Source organism: Carcharodon carcharias, chromosome 2 (genome assembly GCF_017639515.1).
Source record: "Carcharodon carcharias isolate sCarCar2 chromosome 2, sCarCar2.pri, whole genome shotgun sequence".
Lineage (NCBI taxonomy): Eukaryota > Metazoa > Chordata > Chondrichthyes > Lamniformes > Lamnidae > Carcharodon > Carcharodon carcharias.
The window spans coordinates 125,104,811-125,128,611 of NC_054468.1; the positions used below are offsets into that span (position 1 = coordinate 125,104,811).

General features: G+C 43.4%; 1 protein-coding gene across 8 annotated transcripts in view; it reads left to right on the forward strand.

Annotated features, from left to right (window-relative positions):
* Nucleotides 1–23,801, forward strand: part of utrn (utrophin) — a 664,110-nt gene that overhangs the window by 599,857 nt on the left and 40,452 nt on the right. For 7 of the 8 annotated variants that reach the window (XM_041182782.1, XM_041182783.1, XM_041182781.1 and 4 more), the window contains 4 exons: nt 2,816–2,854; nt 3,680–3,745; nt 11,759–11,824; nt 15,160–15,318. In XM_041182782.1, coding sequence (XP_041038716.1) covers nt 2,816–2,854; nt 3,680–3,745; nt 11,759–11,824; nt 15,160–15,318 — 330 coding nt within the window. Of the gene's footprint in view, nt 1–2,815; nt 2,855–3,679; nt 3,746–4,689; nt 4,719–11,758; nt 11,825–15,159; nt 15,319–23,801 lie in introns of those variants that run through there. The other variant, XM_041182789.1, reaches the window with a different exon arrangement.

The window sequence follows — 23,801 nt, forward strand, 5'->3', positions numbered from 1 at the left end:
GAACAGCTCCATACTGATGTGGTTTTTCCAAAGGGAGATTTAAAACAAACTGTTTCTCAGGACAAATATTCTCCTGACTCAAAACTTAGTTTCACAGCTTTTCAGCACACTCCATAAGACTACAAGATGTAGGAGCAGAAGTAGGCCATTCGGCCCATCGAGTCTGCTCCGCCATTCAATGAGATCATGGCTGATCTGATAACCCTCAACTCCACTTTCCTGTCTTTTCTCCATAATCCTTGATTCCCCTACTGATTAAAAATCTGTCTACTTCTGCCTTGAATATACTTAACGACCCAGCCTCTACAGCCCTCTGCGGTAAAGAATTCCACAGATTCACTACCCTCAGAAGAAATTCCTCCTCATCTCTGTCTTAACTGGGCACCTCCTTACTCTGAAATTATGCCCTCTGGTCCTAGACTCTCCCACAAGTGGAGGGACCTTCTCAGCATCTACCCTGTCAAGCCCTCTAAAAATCTTATATGTTTCAATAAGGCCGCCTCTCATTCTTCTAAACTTCAATGAGTACAGACTCAACCTCTCCTCATAAGAAAATCCCTCCATCCCTGGGATCACCCTAGTGAACCTTTTTTGGACTGCTTCCAATGTCAGCTTTTCTTTCCTTAGATAAGGGGATCAAAATTGTTCACAATATTCTAGGTGTGATCTAACTAGTGTCTTGTATAGTTTTAGTAAGACTTCCCTATTTCTATACTCCATTTCCTTTGAAATAAAGGCCAACATTCCATTTGCCTTCCCCATTACCTGCTGAACTTACAGGAGTTGGTTTCAGTGGGACTGCCCCCACAGCAACTACCACAGCTGAAACCCCGTTTTCATAAATACCTTTTCACCTCTTTCATCTTAGTTCTCCATTGTTTTTAAATATCCATTTGAAAACTCCAGTTCCCAAATATCAAAACCTTTAATGTTCTTATATTACTTCTATTTTGGGTCAGTAAAGTTTATAATGCCTGTCCCTATTTACTCACAGATTTCCTGTAAAATGTAAATGCTCTTTTAAATCTTTGAGACTCCTTTAATATTCAACAGTGTTATGATATGGCAGGCTGACCAAATCCCAAAGGGAAACTTGGTCAAGCAATCACAACAAATTGCAATTTGTATTTTCGTTACAAGAAGGTATGTGTACTGAAGTCAGAAGTCACCACTTTTGGAGATTTTAAATATTAAATTAAAACATTTATAAAGAAAAGAAAACTTAAGCACACAAGATTACAGTTATTCAGTTAAATTTAGTCTTACAACATTTCCCAAAAGATTTCTACTTAGCTGGACTCTCAAATAAACACCCTTTCCCAGGCAACAGTCCCTAAAGATTCGTAATATATAAAACATCCAGTAGTATTACTGCAAGGCACCCTCTATTGCTATAGGGGAAGTATGTCACAGGGCTTCTCTCTCTCTCTCTCACTCAACAATGGAAATCCAAGGCTTATAACAAATCTTGCCTTCTGGAACAAAAATGCACTTTTCTGTGGTGGCTAGAGGCTGCTTACTTCACAGGTCTGTCCTCGTACAGTACACTCTTCAAGATATTCCATTGCCACACCTCTTATACAGCTTTCAACCTTTCCTTAAATATGTTTTTTCACTTTCATCTTTCAACCTATTTTTCTTAACTTTCTTTGGAAGTTACCTTTCCCAGAATAAAAAAATCTTTCATGTTGTCTTTATGGCCACCAATTTCGGGAAAATCAAACTTAATAACCTTGCCCTTTTCATTCACAACCTTTGCCAGTTGTAAAACTTTTTTCTCTTTGAAATTCAACAGCTAAAACTTCAACAGCTAAAAATCCAACTCCTCATTTATCTCCTAATGCAAATTCCGATTCATGTTGGATTTACGTGTATCCCACCTTAGCTTGTTCATCTCCACTTCAAAATGCCTGCTTTTATACCTAAGCCCTTTGATGATGGTGTGTTGAAATGACAAGCGATCGGAAGGCCTGGGTCACGCTTGTGGACAGACTGAAGGTGTTCCGCAAAGCAGTCACCCAGTCTGCATTTGGTCTCTCCTATGTAGAGAAATTCAGGTTGGTTTATGGAACAATGAAGGAAGGACAAGTGTCTATGTCCTGCACCATCTGCTTGGAGTGCCTGCTCACAGCCACATGTTTCATCACAGGAATAAAACTTCCATGCCTCTGGCAAACGACTCACATCAAAGCTGATCACAAAAGCAGCTCTTGGCACAGTTACTCCTGTCCTGCTGATCAAAAGAACAAGTGTGTTGATGGGCTCAAATGGAAATATGAGTATTTAATTTGGTTACTAGCAGTTGAGAAGAGGAAGGCATGTTGAGATTGGTTCGGTACTGGACTGGACAGTCTAGGAAGACCTGAAGCTCAATGCCGTGCTGGGGAGGAGAAAATGAAAGGAAGAAGCATAAACTCAGAAATCCAGAGTTGAGGAAGAAAGATTGTTGAAAGGATGGTTAGTGTTGTGGAAACAAATGGAACAATAGTAGAACATAAAGTAGGAAAACACATTTGGGTAGAGTGGGAGGAAGAGAGAGAACAGGAATATGAATATTTTCAAAAGTGTATGAAGAAATTAAGATTATTAGTTTTACCAAAGGCACAAAATAAAAGTTGTCTAACCAGGCTTAGTGACAAAAGGTGCTGTGTCGTCTTTGGCAGTTATTTGTTTTGCAGCTGTTTTCTTAATTTGGTTCTGAACTGATGAACAGCATGTGGGTTGAGGACATGGTTCTACTTTATTAATATTAAGTGTTACATAATATTTTGAGTTGCATTAACTACGTTCTGCTGTTTCCTCTTTTTTCTTGCAGTCCTGTCACGCTTATCAGTATGTGGCCTGAACAGTATGAGTGAGTATGCTCATCTTCCATCCTGCATGCCAAATGGGTGATTTCACCCCACCCATAACTTATTACTGTATTCACTGCGCTTACTGCATCTAGTTGGCAGTTTGGAGCATAATCAGGTTGTTTGATTGTCCACAGTAGCAAATAGAAAACTTTGTTTACTGAGACAGACAGACCTCCTAACTAATGGATAGAGCAAAACAGGAGAATTTTATCATTTCCCTGTTGTGTTTTCTATTTATATAACTGACATAATATTTTGGGAATTATCTCACATTAATTTCATGAAAAAATACAATAAAGCACAGATGGTGTTTTAATATTCCATTTATGTTATGTGAACTGCCTATCTCCTTTCTCAAAACCCAATTCTCCAAAAACAAAATTGCACATCCTTTTAGAAAGAATTATTGCTTTCATAAATGTTTATAACAAAAAACGGCCCCCAGTGTTGCATCCTTCAGAAGCAAGATGTGGCGCTGGTGTGAGCAACATTGTAACTCCTGAATATGCCCCAAAGATTTGCCATAAACCAGTGGACAGAAAGAAAATCCCAAACCTTTCCACTTCAGCCCTGTAATTTGAGCCATGAAAGTGCGACACTGCTGCTTAACACTTCATTAAAGGTGATTTACTTTGAAAATGAGGTGGAGAGCTAGTTCCAGCCAAATTCCTACCTCAAATTATGATACTCCTATTGCAGTAGCTTATGATGACTTCATTTCTTCTCTAATTTATTTCAAGCCCACTTACATCATGATGCATCACTGCTATTTTGATCATTTTTGACAAATATTGGCCATCATATATTTTACTATTTATTTACAGCCCTACGCAGTCTCCACAACTATCCCAAGATGACACACATTCTAGGATAGAACATTATGCCAACAGGTAATAAAAATAGCAATTGCTTCGTTGAAATTCTAACATGTTCCACTTGGATGTGAAATGATGAAACTGATTTCTGTTGTGACCAAATGCAAAATCACTTAAGTTTTAATACATCCTAGTGTTGGTCTCAAATTAAGTGTTGCACGTTTGCAGTCAAAAACAAGCTACCATTATTGAGCTATCATCCTCTTTTTGTTTTCATTTTTCTGTTTTAATATAGCCTGAAATTTGATCAAATACTGCATATAATGATTTTTGAAATGGAGTATTCCATTGCCTCCAGCTTTTTGACAAGACTTTCAGAATAATGATATCTGAAGGGCTTTCCCTGAATTGTTCATCCACCAGAACAGAATATGTATTATAGAATCGTGGAACATGATTTTACATCCAGTGAGTGGGTGCCAACGGTGGATACAGAAGTAGGCATATCTCCTGCTTTTTAAAAAATTCTTTCATGAGACGTGAGTGTCGCTGGCTAGGCCAGCTTTTTTATTGCCCATCCTAATTCCCCTTGAGCCACCATCTTGAACTGCTGCTGTCCATATGGCATAGGTACACCCATAGTGTTATTTGGGAGGGAGGAACAGGATTTTGTCTCAGTGACAGTGAAGGAATGGTGATATAGTCCCAAGTCAGGATGATGTGTGGCTTGGAGAGAAACTTGCAGGTGGTGGTGTTCCCATGTGTCTGCTGCCCTTGTCCTTCTAGATGGTAGTGGTTGTGGGTTTGGAAGGTGCTGTTGAAGCAGCGTTTGTGAGTTCCTGCAGTACATGGTGTAGATGGTCCACACTGCTGCCACTGTACATTGGTGGTGGAGGGAGTCGATGTTTGGAGGTGGTGGATGGGGTGCCAATCAAGCGGGCTGTTTTGTCCTAGACGGAGCTGCACTTATTCAGGCAAATGGAGAGTATTCCATCACACTCCTGACTTGTGTCTTGCAGATGGTGGACAAGCTTTGGGGAGTCAGAAGGTGAGTTACTCTCTGCAGAATTCCCAGCCTCTGACCTGCTCTTGTAGTCACGGTATTTACATGGCTGGCCAGTTCAGTTTCTGGTCAATGGTAACTCCCAGGATGCTGATAGTTGGGGATCAGTGTTGGTAATCTCATTGAATGTCAAGGGGAAATGGTTGAATTCGCTTTTGTTGGAGATTGCCTAGCACTTCTGTGGCGTGAAGGTTACTTGCCACTTATCAAGCCAAGCCTGAATGTTGCCCAAGTCTTGCTGCTTGTGGGCACAGACTGCTTCAGTATCTGAGGAGTCGCAAATGGTGCTGAACATTGTGCAATCATCAGTGAACATCCCCACTTCTGACTTTATGATGGAGGGAAGCAGCTGAAGATGGCTGAACCCAGGATACTACCCTAAGGAACTCCTGCAGTGATGTCCTGGGACTGAGATGTCTGACCTCCAACAACCACAACCATTTTCCTTTGTTAGGTATGACTCCAACCATCAGAGAGGTTCCCCTGATTCCCATTGACTCCAGTTTTGCTAGGGCTCCTTGATGCCACATTCGGTCAAATGCGGCCTTGATATCAAGGGCAGTGATTCTCAGCTCACTCCTTGAGTTCACTTCTTTTATCCATGTTTGAATTAAGGCTCTAATGAGGTCAGGAGCTGAGTGGCCCTGGTGGAACCCAGAGTGCCAGTGAGCAGGTTGTTTCTGAGTAAGTGCAGCTTGATAGCACTGTCAACACCCCTTCCATCATTTTGCTGATGATTGAGAATAAGCTGATGGAGCAGTAATTGGCTGGGTTGGATTTGATCTAGTTTTTGTGGACAGGACATATCTGGACAATTTTCTGCATTGTCGGGCAGATGCCAGTGTTTTAGCTGTACTGGAACAGCTTAGCTAAGGACTCAGCTAGTTCTCGAGCACAAGTCTTCAGTACTATTGCTGGAATGTTGTCAGGGCCTATAGCCTTTTGTGAAGATGGATATTATTTTTTAAAATATTTTTGGGAATATGTTGGTATTGTATAAAGAGTCTGAGTGAATGTTTGTGTGTGTGTGTAATTAAACTGACGGAAGGTTAATAAAGACAGCTTGTCTGTGGGAGCAGAGAGATGAAAGGTAAAAGTGGTAAATGAATGCATTTGTCATGAGAGGCTGTGGTGAAGTTGAATGGAGGAGTAAATAGTTGGTTTTGAAATTTGCATTATAAGGTAAGTAGGAACTTGACTTCAGCTGTTAAATTTCAATGGGAGTTTAGAAGTGACAAGGGACTTCACTAACTTACAAAGGTTTCACAGGTAAACAAGAGAAGGTTATGAAATTTTATTTACCTTGAAAATGGAGGCAATAGGAATACATGAAAATTTTTACATTTTGGAAAGATTGAGCTCATAGAGGAGCTTAGGAAAATAGAATCTAAAATAAATTGGTATAAAGATATTTACGAAAAGATGCTTGGCTGAGCTGGGTTGGCGCTGTGTGGGAGATGTCCTGAGACCAGCTCTGTGCTGAGAGAAGTTGTGACTTTGAAGCAGCCATCCAGTTTCAAGCCAGAGGTCTTTTTTTTAAGAAAATAGTCTGTTTCTGAATCTTTCTTTCTGGGATTTACACAGCAGAGTAGAAGAGAGTGAGAAGTCATGGTCTACCTTTACTAAAGTGACAGCAATTTTGCCTTGGGTAATATCACTGGATTTTTATGGCTAAAATCTATAACGGAGCTGTTGCCAAGTAGTTTACTTATGTGCCCTGACCAAGTAGGTTTTTTGGGAGCTGCCTCAAGGAAATTGAACAGCCGTTTTTTAAAAAAAATGAAGAGAGTAAATATTTAATAAAACATGTCCCTTCATGTGACTCTCACATGAGCTGGGGCATGTTTTTAATCCAAAAATAAAGTTTTTTATTTAATGTTTATTTGCTTTAGGAAACCTCATCCCGCTCGTGGATGAGGTTTCCTAAAAAATGTAAAGGCTGCTTGGCCTTTTCGTCTGCCCGCCAACCATTAGGTTAGATGGGCAGCGTAAATTTGAATTTAATTTGATTGTTAATGGCCTTAATAGGCCTTTTAGTTATTGGCAGGTGTGCAGCCGACTCTGGCGTGCACCCGCTGAACGAAATATCGCGACACGTGCCCCACGTCATTGCGCATCATTTTACACTCAGGCTCACATGCCGAGCGTAATATTCTGCTCTATGCTTCTGGGATTAGTAGTCTTCCCTTCATTTTCAAAATACAAAAAAAAGCTATGATCAGTGAAACTAGTTCCCTCTGGGATTTGGCTTGCTTAGTGAATAACATTGGCTGTGGTTGTAACGATTTGCAGTTCCAATGCCTCCAGCTGTTTCTTGATATCATGTGGAGTGAATCAAATTGGCTGAGATTGGCATCTGTGATGCTGGGGACGGTAGGAGGAAGCCAAGATGGACCAACCACTTGGCACTTCTGGTTGAAGATTGTTGCAAATGCTTCAGCTTTATCTTTTACGCTGATTGCCGGGCTCCTCCATTATTGAGGATGGGGATATTTGTGGAGCTTCTTCCTCCAGTGAGTTGTTTAATTGTCCACCAACATTCAAGACTGGATGTGGCAGGACTGCAGAGCTTAGATATGATCTGTTGGTTGTGGGGTCTCTTAGCTCTGTCTATCGCATGCGATGCTGCTTTCGCTGTTTGGCATTCAAGTAGTCTTGTGTTGTAGCTTCAACAGGTTGATACCTCATTTTTAGGTATGCCTGTTGCTGCTTCTGGCAATCTTCATTAAACCAGGGTTGATGCCCCAGTTTGATGGTAATTGTAGAGTGGGAGATATGCCGGGCCATGAAATTACAGATTGTGGTTGCAAAAAATTCTGCTGCTGCTGATTGCTCACAGCACCTCATGGATGCCAGTTTTGAGTTGCTAGATCTTTGCCCACTCACTCACCCTATCCAAGTCCCTTTGTAGCCTCCTTATGTCCTCTTCACAACTTAATTTCCTATCTATCTTTGTATCATCAGCAAATTTAGCAACCATACCTTCTGTCCCTTCATCCAAGCCATTTATATAATTTGCAAAAAGTTAAGGCCCCAGCACTGGTCCCTGTGGCACGCCACTGGTTACATCCCACCACCCAGAAAAAAATGCATTTATGACTACCGTCTGTTTCCTGTTAGCTAGTCAATCACCTCTCCATGCCAGTGTGTTACCTCATACACCATGAGGTTTTATTTTTCACAATAACCTTTGATGTAGCACCTTATCAAATGCCTTCTGTAGATCTAAGTACAGTACGTCCATTGGTTCCCCTTTATCCACAGCACATGTGACTCCTGCAAAGAACTTCAATAAATTTGTTAAACATGATTTCCCTTTCAGAAAACCATGTTGACAATTCTCGCCTTGAATTTATCTAAGTACCATGATATAACATCCTTAATAATAGCTTCCAATCGTTTCTCTATAACAGATGATAAGCTAACTGGGCTGTTGTTTTCTGCTTTCTGTCTCCCTCCCTTTTTGAATAAAGGAGTTACATTTGCTATTTTCCAATCTAATGGAGCCTTCCCTGAATCCAGGGAATTTTGCAAAATGAAAACCACGCATCAACTATCTCACTAGCTACTTCTTTTAAGACCCTTGGATGAAGTCCATCAGGGCCTGGAAATATTTTAGCCTGCAGCTGCAACAATTTGTTCACCTCTTCCCTGGTGATGGTAATTTTTCTGAGTTTCTCCCTCCCTTCCAATTCCTGATTTATAGTCATTGCTGGGATGTTACTTCTATCCTCTATAGTGAAGACCGATGCAAAATATCTACTCAATTCATCTAGCATCTCTTTATTTTCCATTATTAATCCCCCAGACTCAGTTTCTACAGGACCAATGCTCATTTTGTTAACTAAGTATCTATATAAACTCTTACTATCCGTCTTTATATTTCTAGATTGCTTTCTCTTGTACTCTAATTTTTCCTTATTAGTAATCTTATTGTCATTCTTTGCTGTTCTTTATATTCTGTCCAATCTTCTGACCTGCCACCCATCTAATGGTGGGTCCTCCCCTTGGATTTTTTCTTTCTTGTTGGAATGTATCTACTCTGTGTATTCCGAAATAGCCCTTTAAATGTCTGCCACTGCATCTCTATCGACCTATCCCTTAACCTCATTTGCCAGTTCACTTTAGCCACTCTGTTTTCATTCCTACATAATTGCCCTTATTTAAGTTTAAACTACTAATCTTGGACCCACACTTCTCCGCTTCAAACTGAATGTAAAATTCAATCATATCATGATTACTGCTACCCAGGGGTGCCTTCACTGTGAGGTTGTCAATTAATCCTATCTCGTTGCACAAAACCAGGTCTAGTATAGCCTGCTCTCGGTTAGCTCCAGAATGTGTTGTTCTAAGAAACTATGCTGAAAATATTCTATAAACTCCTTATCTAGGCTACCTTTGCCCATCTGATTTTTCTAGGCTATGTGTAGATTAAAATCCCACATGATTTTGTACCTTTGACAAGCTCCCATTGTTGCTTCCATAATACTCTGTCCTACCATTGAGGTACTGTTAGGGAACCTGTACACCACTCCCACTTGCCTTTATTGTTTCTCATCTCAACCCACACCTTTCCTACATCATGGTTTCCTGAACTCAGGTCATCCCTCTCTAATGTCTTAATACCATCCTAATTAACAGAGACACCCCTCCACTTTTTCCTAGCTTCCTAAAAGCCTAACACCCTTCAATATTCAGGTTCTGATCTAGGTCATCCTGCAACCATGGCTCTGTAATAGCTGTCAGATCATACTTATTTATTTCTGTTTACCCTATCAGTTTCTCCATTGTGTTTTGAATGCTTTGTGCATTCAGATGCAGAGCCTTTAGTTTTGTCCTTTTATTATTTTTGAATTCTGCTATTGAATTTAGTGCCTAACTCCTCATACTATCTATGCAGAACCTCTTGCCTAGTTCTACCTATGTCATTGGTACCTACATGGACCACGACAACTGGATCCTCCAACTCCCACTGCAAGTTCCTCTCCAACCCTGAGCATGTGTCCCGAACTCTGCCAATGGACGGGCAACACAGCCATCTGGACTCCTACCCTTTCCTGCAGAGTACAGTGTCAATCCCCCTCACTATACTGTTCCATACTGCCACTACATTTCTTTTTGCTCCCCCCGCTTGAATGGCTTCCTATACCAAGGTGCCATGATTAGTTTACTTATCCAACCTGCAGTCCCCACTCTCATCTAAACAAGTTGAGAGAACCTCAGACTTTTTTTATTCATTCACGGGATGTGGGCTTCGCTGGCTGAGCCAGCGTTTATTGCCCATCCCTAGTTGCCCTTGAGAAGGTGGTGGTGAGTTTCCTTCTTGAACCTCTGCAGTCCCTGTGGTGTAGGTACACCCACAGTGCTGTCAGGGAGGGAGTTCCAGGATTTTGACCCAGCAAGAGTGAAGGAACAGCGATATATTTCCAAGTCAGGATGGTGAGTGACTTGGAGAGGAACTTCCAAGTGGTGGTGTTCCCATCCATGTGCTGCCCTTATCCTTCTGGATAGTAGTGGTCATGGGTTTGGAAGGTGCTGTCGAAGGAGCCTTGGTGAATTCCTGCAGTGTATCTTGGACAATTGCAAAGGCTGAGTCTCCTGCACTCCTGCCCTCTCGGTCTGCTTTCCTGCCACATTTGAAGTCACACTCTCCCTGTCTTTGAGCACTCACTAAATCAGAAGACCCTAGCCTAAATGTTGTGACTGCCTCCTGGTACAAAGCATCAAGATAGTTAGGTGGGTTTTGGCGAGCAGGTGGGTGGGAAGAATTTCCGTGTACCATCTTAGAGGAGGCTGCCCCCTAATGTACAAAGGGCACAATCCCCCTTCCTTCCCACCCTTTTTAAAATAAAAAGAAAGCCTGCCCACTCCCGCCTGACTGTCCACGCCAACCATATTATGGCATGGACAGTATTATTCTGGTTAATAGGCTTCCTAACAAGCTTAATTGACCTTCAATTATTAATTTAAATATGGCGGGCAGGCTGCTGATTTCGGCACCCGTCCACCTACTAAGTTATTGGATGACCTCGGGGTGGATGGGAAGGTGGTGGAGTGGGCACCCACCCTATTTTATGTGTTCCCCCTGCCAAAAACACACTCAGCGGGGGCATGTAAAATCTGGCCCATAGTGTGTGTAATATTTTTGGGAATTTTTCATTCTAGAACTCCAAAGCCAAAGCAAAATAAAAGTTTGAACTCAATGGAAAAAGGTGAAAAAGCTCAATTGGAAAATTTCACAAGGGCCCTCCCTGGGTTAGACGCCTGGCCCTGGGTTAAAGTCAGACCGTAGATTTTACAGGTGCAGCTTGAAATGGGATTGAGCTGTCAGAATCCAGTTCATAGAAATCAAGAGGCTACAGCATCAAACTGACTGTCCCTCTGCCTCCAGTCTGCAGTTTTGTTCAAGGTGCAATCTCATGATGGTACAGTGGCAGGGGAGGAGTGGAGAGAAGGGAGAAAGTGTTCTTCTGAAGTAGGGACAAAGTGAGGAAGCTTAAATTTTTATTGAACTTGTTGTACCTGATCCTTGATACACTGATATCAAAACAAAATACTAATAGAAAATGCTGGAAAACCTCACCAGGTCTGACAACATCTGTGGAGGGGGAAATAGAGTTAATGTTTCCAGTCCGTATGACTTCTTCAGAGCTGGATACTGACATTAGGTTCCCAAAATAGAAGGTTTTAATTTCCCAATACTCACTTCACCTTTAATGAATATAAAGTTTGTGCACAAGTACCAAAATATTTCAGCTCAGTATTAAAGGGAAGACTTTCTCATGAAAAGTTGTTTGGCAAACGTTCTTTGTACCACTGTGACCTAAAGCATTGCATCTCTTCTCCTGGGTGAGGGTGGGGTAGTTTGTCAAACCTGAAAACTGATCAGGTGTTATATGACTTCAGATGGAGCTACTGTCCAAAACTTGAATAATAATAAAAGCTATGTTTTTTTTTAATTATAATTGGGTTAATTTTGATTGTTTACCAGAATCTAACAACATAATGTGATCTCTTTTACTCAGATTGGCACAGATGGAGAGAACGAATGGCTCTCTGCTCACAGATAGTAGCTCAACCACAGGAAGTGTGTAAGTAATTTGAAGAATTAGAATCATAGAATTCTTACAGCAGAGAAGGAGGGCATTCAGCCCATCATGTCTGTGAAGGCTCCTTGCAAGAGCATATTAGCTAGTCCCCTCCCCAATCTTTTCGTCATAGTCCTGCAAACTTTTTCTCTTGAGGCGATTCTCCAATTCCCTTTTGAAGGCCATTATTGAACCTGCCCTCCACCACAATCTCAGGCAGTACATTCCAGATCCTAACCATTCACTGCATCAAAAAATTATCCTCATGTCACTGTTGCTTCTTCTGCTCATCACCTTATATCCTTGTTCCCTAGTTCTTGGTTTTTCCACCAATGGGAACAGTTTTTTATCTAAGCTGTGCAGACTTGTTAAGATTTTGAACAACTCTATGAAATCGCCTCAAAACTTTACTTTCCCTTCTTTAAGGAAAGCAGCCATGGCTTCTCCAATCTAACTGAAGTCTCTTTTTCCTGGGACCGTTCTCGTAAATATTTTCTGCATCTTCTCTCATGTCTTTATGTCCTTCCTAAAGTGTGGTGCCCAATGTTGAACATAGTACATAGAACATTGTGTTTTCTAAATAGTGTTTTATCAAGGTTAATCATAACTTTTGTACTCAATATCTCTATTTATAAAACTGAGGATCCCATGTGCCTTTTTAACTACTTTCTCAACGTGCCCTGCCACTTTTAAAGATTTGTGCACCTATAACCCCACGTTTCTCTGCTCCTGTATTCCCTTTAGAATTATGCTTAGAGTTGGATCTAACCTTAACCCTAACCCTTTACATTTCCTTTCCTCACTCTTCCTACCAAAATTTACCACTTCACACTTTTCTGCATCTGCCAAATGTCAGCCCATTCAGTCATCTTGGAGTCAAGCTATTCTCCTCATAGTTCACAGTACTTTCAAGATTTGTGTCATCTGCAGATTTTGAAATTGTTCTTTGTGCAGTCAGTCTAAGTCATTAATATCTATTGAGAAAAGCAGTGATTCTAGTACCAATCCCTGGAGAACCTTAGTCTCCTTAGACAGCACCTTCCAAACTCATGACTACTACCATTTAGAAGGACAAGGGCAGCAGACTCATGGGAACACCACCACCTGGATGTTCCTCTCCAAGCCACTCACCACCCTGACTTGGAAATATATTGCCATTCCTTCACTGTTGCTGGGTTGAAATCCTGGAACTCCCTCCCTGACAGCACTGTGGGTGTACCTACACCGCATGGACAGCAGCAATTCAAGAAGGCAGCTCACCACTACCTTCTCAAGGGCGATTAAGGATGGGCAATAAATGCTGGCCTAGCATTCCCATGAATGTATAAAAAAAACACCAATGTATACCTTCTTGCAGCCCAAAAAAACAACCATTCACCAGTACTCAGATTTCCAGCATCCGCAGTATTTTGCTTTTACCAGTGCTCTGTGCTCTGTCACCCAACCAACTTCGTATTCATGCTGCCCCTATCCTTTTTAGTCCATAGGCTTTAACTTTGCTGACTGGCCTGTTATGTAATTTGCAATTCTCCAGTCCTCTGACACCACCCCTGAATCTAAGGAAAATTGGAAGATTATAGGTAGTACCTCTGCAGTTTTCACCCATATTTCCTTCAGTATCCTTGAATACAACCCATCATGTCCTGGTGACTTACACATTTTAAGTACAGCCAACCTAACTAATAACTTTTTTTAAAAACAATTTTTAACCCATAAAGTGTCCCAACTACCTCCTCTTTTCGCAGCATCTTCTTTCTTGGTAAAGACAGATGCAAAGTACTCATTTAGTATCTCAGCCATGCCCACTGCCTCCATGTATAAATCCTAATCAGCTTCTTATACTACCCTTTTACTAATTATATGCCTGTAGATAACTTTTGGATTCCATTTTATGTCAGCTGCTGGTCTCTTTTCATGCTCACACTCTGCTCTCTTATTTCCATTTTCACATTCCCTCTGAACTTTCTATATTCAGACTGGTTCTTATTTGTATTATCAACCTGATATCTCTTATGTGCACCCTTTTTATGCTTCATCTTTCTCTCCATCTCTTATCATCCAGGGGGCCTGACCTTTCTCCCTTATGGAAATATACCTCACTGTACCTGAACCACCCCCTCTTTAAAGGCAGCCCATTGTTCCTTTACAGTTTTGCCTGCCAATCTTTGATTTCAGTTTTCCTGGACCAGAACTGTTCTCACCTCACTGAAATTAGCCCAACCTCAATTAATTTATTTTGCTCTGGATTGATCCTTGTCCTTTCTATTATCCTATACCTTATGATACAGTGATCAGTTTTCCATAACTGTTTCCCCACTGACACTTGATCCACCTCATTCCCCAGAACCAGATCTAGCAATGCCTCCTTCCTCATTGGGCCAGAAATATACATACCAAGAAAAACCTCCAGTACACATTTCAAAAACTCTTCCTTCTGCCCTTTATTACCATCCCAGTTCATTTTAGGTTAGTTAAAGTCTAGCACATTAGCACTATTCTACAGCTCTTGCGCCTCTCTAATTTTTGTACAGATTTGCACCTCTCCCTCTTTCCCGCTAGTTTATGCCTACTGAATGCACCCAGTAGGGTAATGGTCCATCTATTGCTTTTTGATTCTAACCAAATAGATTCTGTTCTTGACCCCTTTAGGACATCCTCTCTCTCTCTCCGGCACTGTAATATTCTCCTTAATACTGCCAACCCTCCTCCTTTCCTTCTCTATCTTTCTTGAATACCTTGGGCAGGATTTTTCCTATGGCGGGTGGACTGGGCGGGAGCAGGTGGGGCGGACGCAGAGCCGATTGTCGCTTGCGATTGGCTTCGCGCTGCCATTTTACGTGGGCAGGCCAATTCAGGCCCACCCAGCATAATACGTGACCGGTAGCGTGCTACCCTTGTGGGCGGGGAGGAGGAGAGAAAGTCGGGGCCAGCACTCTTTCGCACATGCGCAGAGCTGCCTCAGGCAGATTGAATGTATATTAAAATAATGAAAGAAATGATTAAAAAAATTATTTAAACATGCCACTTCATGTGACTGTGTCACATGAGTGGGGATATGTTTTTTGTAAAATATGATTTTTATTGATTACCACTTAAAATGCTCTGCCTTCAAATAATTGAATTTCAGGTAATAGATAGGAAGACAACAGTAACTTATTGAATTAAGTTTACACTTTTAAGTTGTAACCAGATCAATAGCTGAATTTATTCATAGTTTATTCTGGCAGGTAGGACAAGGACTGAGAACATCTATTAACTTTTATATAGGTATAAAGTAAATTATTTACATATGACAGAAGAGCTGTAAAATGAGATTGCATATTTTTTTCCTGATGCAGTGATGATGAGCACATACTGATCCAACAGTACTGTCAGACACTGGGGAGAGAGTCACCCATAAGTCAGCCCCAGAGTCCTGTGCAGATCCTCAAGTCAGTGGAGAAAGAGGAACGGGGTGAATTAGAATTCGTCATTGCCAATCTTGAAGAGGAGCAAAGGTGGACACATTTTATTGTTTACTCTTGCAGTGTTTTTTAATTATATTGATTTTTCTTCCATTCACTAAAGGTTCTCATTCATTCTGTGGGATAGTTCTCATATTCCTCCGAGTGACTAACATTCACACATAATCCTGAATCAGTGATATCCAAAATGCTCCCGTTACAAGCCTTATCATTCTTCCCAAAAAATCTGAGCCCTTTTTGCAGTTATTTGCACCCGATTCTACCTATCTCTGCAACTGTTCCAGCTCTATAGCTTCTCATTGAACTCTCCAACTTTTAGATTTTGGCTTCTTGTGTATCTTCCCTCCCTTTGCCACAATATTGGTGGTCATGGCCTAACCCGCCCCCCTCTAAAATTTCCTACCCTCCCACTACACTATCTAACAACCCCTCCCCCCATCAGCCCTTTCCTCCTTTAAGGGGGAACAGTGGCATAGTGGTAATGTCACTGGACTAGTAATCCAGAGGTTCGCTCTAAAGTTCTGAGGTGGGTTCAAATCCCACCACATCAGCTAGTAGAATTTAAATTCAATTAATAAAATATGGAATTGAAAACTAGTCTCTGTAATGGTGATCATGAAACTATCATCAGTTTTCATAAAAACTCATCTGCTTCACTAATGTCCTTTAGGGAAGGAAATCTGCATTCCTTACCTGACCCTAGACCCACAGCAATGTGTTTGACTTTTAACTGCTATCTGAAACGGCTAAGTAAGCCACTCACAGTCTAGGCCAGGTGTGTTCAAGACTTTTGTCTTCATGGGTTGCAATATTGTGTGCCGTGGAGTTTCAGGATCCGCAAATAAAGTTTAAACCCATGTTCCCGTTAATTTATATCTCAAATTGCTGATTCTAACAGGTCTTGATAGTCTAACTGAGGATTGATCCAATGAGATAGCTGTGCTAAAATCAGTTCGAGGGTAATTAGGGATGGGCAACAAATACTTGTCAACCAAACTATTAGTCATCCCTCTTAATATCTCCTTTTTAATTCAGCATTAATTTTTCCTTGTGTCTCTACAAAGTGTCTTGGGATTTTTTTCTGTGCTAAAGATCTGTAGGTTAATGTTATATTCCATATTTGTTGTTTTATCTTGTTTGAACTTTGTGGCTCTGATGATTTGGAAAGGCTAATTTTAGCACAGCTATCTCACTGGATCAATCCTCAGTTGGACTACCAAGACCTGTTAGAATCAGCAATTTGAGATATAAATTAACGGGAACATGGGTTTAAACTTTATCTGCGGATCCTGAAACACCATGGCACACAATATTGCAACCCATTGAAGACAAAAGTCTTGAACACACCTGGCCTAGACTGAGTGTTTGCAGGACTTTTAGTCTGGAAACATCAAGAGTCTGAGCCTGACATTACCTTCTCCATCTCTAACAAGATAGCAATCATGCAAAGAAATTTAGGTTTATTTCCTAGGGTAGGACCAATGATCACAAAATAAATTGGAGGTTGATCCTAGAATGGTCTCTTAGATGTGGCACAGTTTCACCCTAGATACATGCGGCGGAATTTTCTGTACCCGCTGGCATTGGGCGTGAGCAGACAAGGTGGTGCGATCGGTTTTAGGACTGCGGGAAATCAGTTCGTGACCGTTCGCTCAGCCTGCCAATAGTGGGCTGCATTTCCCCCCATCAGACATTTGGAACCTCATTATAATACATCAGCATATCATTATGAGGCCAGCCAGCCAGAATTGTCCCCCTCGCCGGATCGTCCGCCCACATCAGCAGGAAAGCACACCGACGTGTTTCACAACAGCACATAAAAGGCATGCACTTGGCAGTCTGCACTTTGAGGGGAACTCGGAGGTGAGTATAAAACTGTATAAAACACTGGTTAGGCCACAGCTAGAGTATTGCATGCAGTTCTGGAATCCACATTATAGGAAGGATGTGATTGCACTAGAGAGATTGCAGAGGAGGTTTACCAGGATGTTACCTGGGCTGGAGAGCTTTGGTTATGAGGAGAAATTGGATAGATTGGGGTTATTTTCCCTGGAGCAGGGGCTGAGGGGAGACATGATTGAGGTGTATATAATCATGAGGGACATAGATAGGGTAGACAGAAAGGAACTTTTCCCCTTGGTGGAGGGATCAATAACCAGGGGGGCATAGATTTAAGGTAAAGGGCAGAAGGTTTAGAGAGGATGTGAGGAAGAATTTCTTCACCCAGAGGGTGGTGGGAATCTGGAACTCACTGCCTGAAAGGGTGGTAGAGGCAGAAACCCTTATAACATTTAAGAAATAGTAGGATGTGCACTTGCGATGCCATGGCATACAAGGCTATGGGCCTGGTGCTGGAAAATGGGATTAGAATAGTTAGGTACTTGTTTGACTGGTGCAGACTGGATGGGCCAAAGGGCCGTTTTCTGTGCTGTAGATGTCTATGACTCTATGAGTACGTAGTAACGTTGTGCAGCGCTCGCCAGGGTCTCCTGTTGGACTTCAAGCTTCCGGGGGGATCGGGGTTAGGGGCAGCCCTGTTGTTGATGCAACTGGTGGCGGGAAGGGCAAGGGCAGCCCTGCCATTGAATATAGTGCTCAAGCATTCTGGGTGGGCGTCAGGGTGGGCAAGGGAAGTGGCCATGCATTAGGGAAACCTGTATAACGTTCCTCTGCAACTGAGACAGTTCAGACACAGCTACGTTGAAATGATTGGGGTCAGGCTCCTAGCTTAGCTGCCCACTCAAGCAAGCCGGAGGCATCAGAGTGCCACAAAGTGCTCCAGAACTTCTCCCCACCCTCCCACCACTGGCACAGACTACAAATTCATGAGCGTTTTAGTGGACTAACAGTTATACAACTACACAATTGTACAGTCTCCTCGCTAAAGCTGGCCATGGAGCAATCACTGTTGGAGCCACTCACAGCCCCTTGCAATGTCAGCATCCCGGTTTGGACCGGTCTCCCCTATGGTTCAAGCTAACAGGGTAGTGCACTAATCTCTGGCCATCCAAGTGGTGGCCAGCACTCTCCAGGAAGCATTAAGGGGCCTTCACAGTTAACCAGGACAGGTTCTTAGTGCACTCATGCTATCCATGCATCTCTCTCTTTAATCCAGCAGGAGGAGTACATCAGGATCATGGAGCCTGGTGAACCAGCTGTATGCCTGATGGCCTACAGAGTGCAAAGACGACTGAGGAGAGAGCGACTGAGGCCCCTGGTTGTGCAGAGGCAGGAGCAGCAACCTCAGGAAGAAGGGGCGGCTGAGGTCAAGAGCCACAGCGAGCCGTCACAGGCAGCGCTGAGTGACACCCAGGGTCTATGGATGCTGCCTATAGGAATTATAGATGACCGAGAACCAGGGTCGCCGAAGACTGCGCATGTCTAGGGAACTAGTTGGTAACATCTGCCAGTTATTGCAGGATTTGGCACCACAAGGACATGGAGGGCATCCACTGCCAGTGGCCACTAAATTGACTATGGTGCGCAATTTCTAAACCAGTGGCTCTTTTCAGGTCTCCACAGGTGATCTCTGTGGGATCTCATAAGCCTCTACTCACAAATGCATCCATGAGGTCACAGGTGCTATCTTTGCGAGGGCACACAACTTTTTGCATTTCGCCCAGTACCAGGACAACCAGGATGTAAGAGCAATTAGTTGGCCCAGATCTTGGGTTTCCCAGAAGTGCAGGGTGCTCAGATCTCAGTCACAACATAAGGTGGACTACATCAACTGCAAGGGCTTCCATTCGCTGAATGTGCAGCTAGTGTGTGACCACCAGAAACGCATCCCGCAGGTATGCAGATGGTTTCCAGGGACTGTGCATGATGCCTACATCCTCAATCAGTCAGAGATCCCTGGAATCTTCCAGGATCCACAGAAGCTGCAGGGATGGCTCCTCGGGGACAAGGGCTACCCATAGGGACCATGACTGATGACACTCTTGTGGCGGCCTTAGACTGCAGCAGAACAACGATATAATGAGACTCATGCTGTAGCTTGCTATTTGGTGGAGCAGACCATTGGGATGCTGAAGATGAGGCTCCAGTGCCTGGACCGGTCTGGTGGAGCCCTGCAGTACAGTCCGCAGAGGGTGTCACGCATCGTCGTCATCTGCTGCACCCTTTACAACGTGGCACTCCAATAGGGAGATGAGCTGGCTGTGGAGGAGATGGAGGAGCTGGATGTCTCCTCTGATGAGGGTGAGGAGGTCCTTGGAGGTGATGATGATGGGGAGGAGGCCCTCACACTGGCTAGGCGAGGCAGGCATGCTCAGGAGGCCGTCATATCTGCCAGATTTATGGAGGATAATGACGACATGCAGTGAGGTGACTCAGTAGATCCTCACATTGCATCTATGAACGTTTGACTCCAGTCTGGCTTATGACAGCACGAATACCGGCTATGGGAATACCGGCTCCTGTCATGGAGACGCATTGGAGGCCCTAATAGTCACTCAATCACAGGAGGATGATGACGACATGCAGTGAGGACACTCCATAAATCTTCACATAGCCTCTGAGAATGCCTGACTCCTGTCTGGCTGAGGGCAGACCGCTTGTGCTCTGTGATCAGGGTCATTTCATAGAGACGCAGCCATGAAACTTTAGAAGTATCTGACCCTTTTTCAGCCTTCAGCACCTGAGCCCTTCAAGAGCACAGCAAAGTCCTGGACTAAGGCCTCCATGGCGACTGCCATCCTACTAGTGTTGACCTTGATGCGTTGGCATGCCGGTGCTATCACTTCGGAGTGAAGGTGGACGTACTCTTTCATTGTGCCTTGCAACCTGAGGAGTGCAGCGGACATCCTTTCCTAATGTTCCTGAGCTTTCCTTTACAGTTCCAGCAACTGTGACGTGATCGAATCCAGAGGCTTTTCATCTGACTCGGACTGAGGAGATTTCTGGTCTCCAGCAGTACTCTGAGTGCCGGAAACCTGGGAATTCCCTGCTTCCACTGCTGTGGATCGGATGGTGCAATGTGCTCACCAGATTGTGATCCCGGGCTGCTCTAAAGCTAGGCCCCACCTAGGTGTGTGTCTCTGTGCTAGAGGAGGGTGTGGGTCAGCGCTGTGACAGGACTTCAAGAAGAGTGCCTCCAGATTCCTCTACAGTGGCTTCTTCGGGGCTTGATTGGAGGCCGTTGGCTGTTTGACAGATGTGCCTGTGAAAGCAAGGAGAAATAATAAGTGCATGGCAGTGGCCTATGAAACACGACACATCACTCACAGCATGGTTATCCTGCTGGACCCTCACTTGGTAGAGCAGGGCCGGCCCAGATCCTCACTGGCCAGCTGGAGGGCTCTGATTTCAAAGTCCGTGAGGACCTTGATTTCAGGCATTTCACCACTCCAGTCTGCGACCTCTCTCTCTTGTGTGCCAGCTTGTCCTACATGAATAGAGATGGAGAGAGTGTAAGCAGGACGCTTGCCAGGCCAGATGATAAGTATGCCTGACCTGTATGGGTGGTGAGTGGTTCCATGGATGGGATGAGGACAATGACGATGTGTGAGAAAGTGAATGTTCTTTGAACTGACAAGTGAGTGAGGACCCTGTGAATGGGTGATGGGTTTGTGAGTATGCGAGTTGGCGGAACAGAAATCATCATTCATCCTCTTGCGGCACTGGGTAGCTGTCCTGTTTTGAGAGGTGTTGGTGCTGACCACCACTGCCTCCCAAGCCAGGTTAGTGCTGTTGCTGCCCACCCTGCTGTCAGTTCGGGGGTAGAGAACACCCCGGTGGGCCTCTATGGCATCCAAAAGACACTTGAGGGATGTGTCGCTGAACCTGGGGGCTGCAGTCTTCTTCAGTTTCAGAGCCATGACTTTCATGCAGCAGTGGTGATCTGGAAGCACTGATGTGTGCTTGTGGCTGGACTTTAAATATGTCGCCTGGCATGATGCAGCGGCAGGGTGATGGTGGACAGGTGAAGGAGAGCCCCCGCCCACCATGGAAACAGCATGTTTCCTGGGAGTGCATAAATAATGTGGGGGTTTTGGGATGATATGGCGTGAAAACCTGCACTTAGTGCAAATCTGGGATGATTCCGCCCATGCTTAACTACTGAACTAATCAGTTCTGTCGAAGGGTCATGAGGACTTGAAACGTCAACTCTTTTCTTCTCCGCCGATGCTGCCAGACCTGCTGAGTTTTTCCAGGTAATTCTGTTTTTGTTTTGGATTTCCAGCATCCGCAGTTTTTTTGTTTTTAATCACTAATCACTGTGCTTGTCATACCGCGAATAGAGATGGAGAAAATGTGCTATGAAGTTATGCTGCAAAAACTGAGGAAAAAAGTGCAGCATTTCAGTAGGAAGTCAAGTATTGCCAAGTAAAACCATCACAACCAGAAGGTACTCCTTTCTTACATTGGATGCTATTTTGCCACAGGTACACTGGAACCCTGATTTACTCATAAGTGTATTTTTTTTTAATTCGTTCATGGGGATGTGAGCGTCGCTGGCTAGGCCAGCATTTATTGCCCATCCCTAATTGCCCTTGTTCAGAGGGCATTTTTTTTTAAGTGGGTCTGGGGTCACATGTAGATCAGACCAGGTGAGGATTAGTGGGTTTTTAACAACAATCAACAATGGCTTCATGGTCATCATTAGACATATAATTCCAGATATTTATTGAATTCAAATGCCATGGTGGGATTGGAACTCGAGTCCCCAGAGCATTACCCTGGGTCTCTGGATTACTAGTCCAGTGACAATACTAGCATGCCACTGCCTCCCCTTGAAAATCCAGGGGAGATGGTGCATGCCAATGTACTTATTTTTTTAAAAGGTTCCCCACTGGGGAACTATCGTTCTGTGTCGGGTCTGAATCAGTTTTTTTTTTATACAGTGGCTACAATTATACTGTAATTGCAGCTTGAGTCCAATGTTGGGGTTGGCCTGATACCAAAGCAATCACTGGAGTAAGCAGTTTTTAAAAATTCACTTATGGGATCCCTAATTGCCCTTGTTCAGACGGTATTTAAGAGTCTACTACATGGCTGTGGGTTTGGAGTCACATGTCATTCGTGAACCAATCGACAATGGTTTAATGGTCATCAATAGACTTTTAATTCCAGATTTTTTTTTTATTGAATTCAGATTCCACCACCTGCCGTGGTGGGATTCGAACCCAGGTACCCAAAAGCATTACCCTGGGTCTCTGGATTACTAAGATAAAAGCAAGATACTGTGGATGCTGGAAATCTGAAACAAAAACAAAAATAGCTGGAAAAACCTCAGCAGGTCTGACAGCATCTGCCCCTCGCAGATGCTGTCAGACCTGCTCTGTTTTTCCAGCTATTTTTGTTTGTCTCTGGATTACTAGTCCAGTGATAACACCACTACACCATCACCTTCCCTTTCACTTCAGGATCATATTGGCCCTACACATCTGATTCATATTTCAACTTCAGCATTTGTGCAAGAAGCTTTGGCGGTGCATGGTTACAAAACTTAACGAATGTGACTGCATCACAAGCCTCAACTTATGTTTAGTTTGGCAGACTACACATCAGTTTCTTTACACAGATGAAAGATGTTATGGAAGAACGTAAGAACAAGGAGCAGAAGTCATTTGCCCCAACAAGCCTGCTCCACCATTCTAAGAACATGGCTGATCTGATCGTGCCTCAACTCCACTTTTGAACTGCCCTACTTTTAAACTCGAGCCCCCTTGCAATAAAAGCCAACATTCCATTTGCTTTCCTAATTATTTGTTCCTGCATGCTAACATTTTGTGATTTGTGTTCGAAGACATCCAAATCCCCCAGTACCACAGCATTCTGTAATGTTATAATTAGCACAAAGGAAGATGGTTATGGTTGTTGAAGGTCAATCATCTCAGTTCCAGGACATCACTGCAGGAGTTCCTCAAGGTAGTGTCCTAGGCTCAACCATCTTCAGCTGCTTCATCAATAACCTTCCTTCCATCATAAGGTTAGAAGTGTTGCTCAGTGTTTATCAGCATTTGTGACTCCTCAGGGACTGAAGCAGTCCATGTCCAAATTCAGCAAACCTGGACAATATCCAGGCTTGGGCTGACAAGTGGCAAGAAATGTTCGCACAACGTAAGTGCCAGGTAATGACCAACTCCAACAAGAGGGAATCTAACCATCACCCCTTGACATTCAATGGCATCACCATCACCGAATCCCCCAATATCAACATTCTAGGGGTTACCATTGACCAGAATGTGACTGGACTAGCCATATCAATAGTGTGGCTATAAGAGCAGGTCAAAGGCTAGGAATCCTGCGGCGAATAACTCACCTTCTGACTTCCCAAAGCCTGTCCACCATCTACAAGACACAAGCCAGGAGTGTGATGGAATACTCTCCACTTGCTTGGATGAGTGCAGCTCCAACAACACTCAAGAAGCTCAACACCATCCAGGACAAAGGAGCCCACTTGATTGGCACCCCATCCACAAACATTCAGTCTTTCCACCACCACTGGCTCACAGTGGAAGCAGTGTGTACCATCTACAAGATGCACTGCAGGAACTCACTAAGGCTTAGAC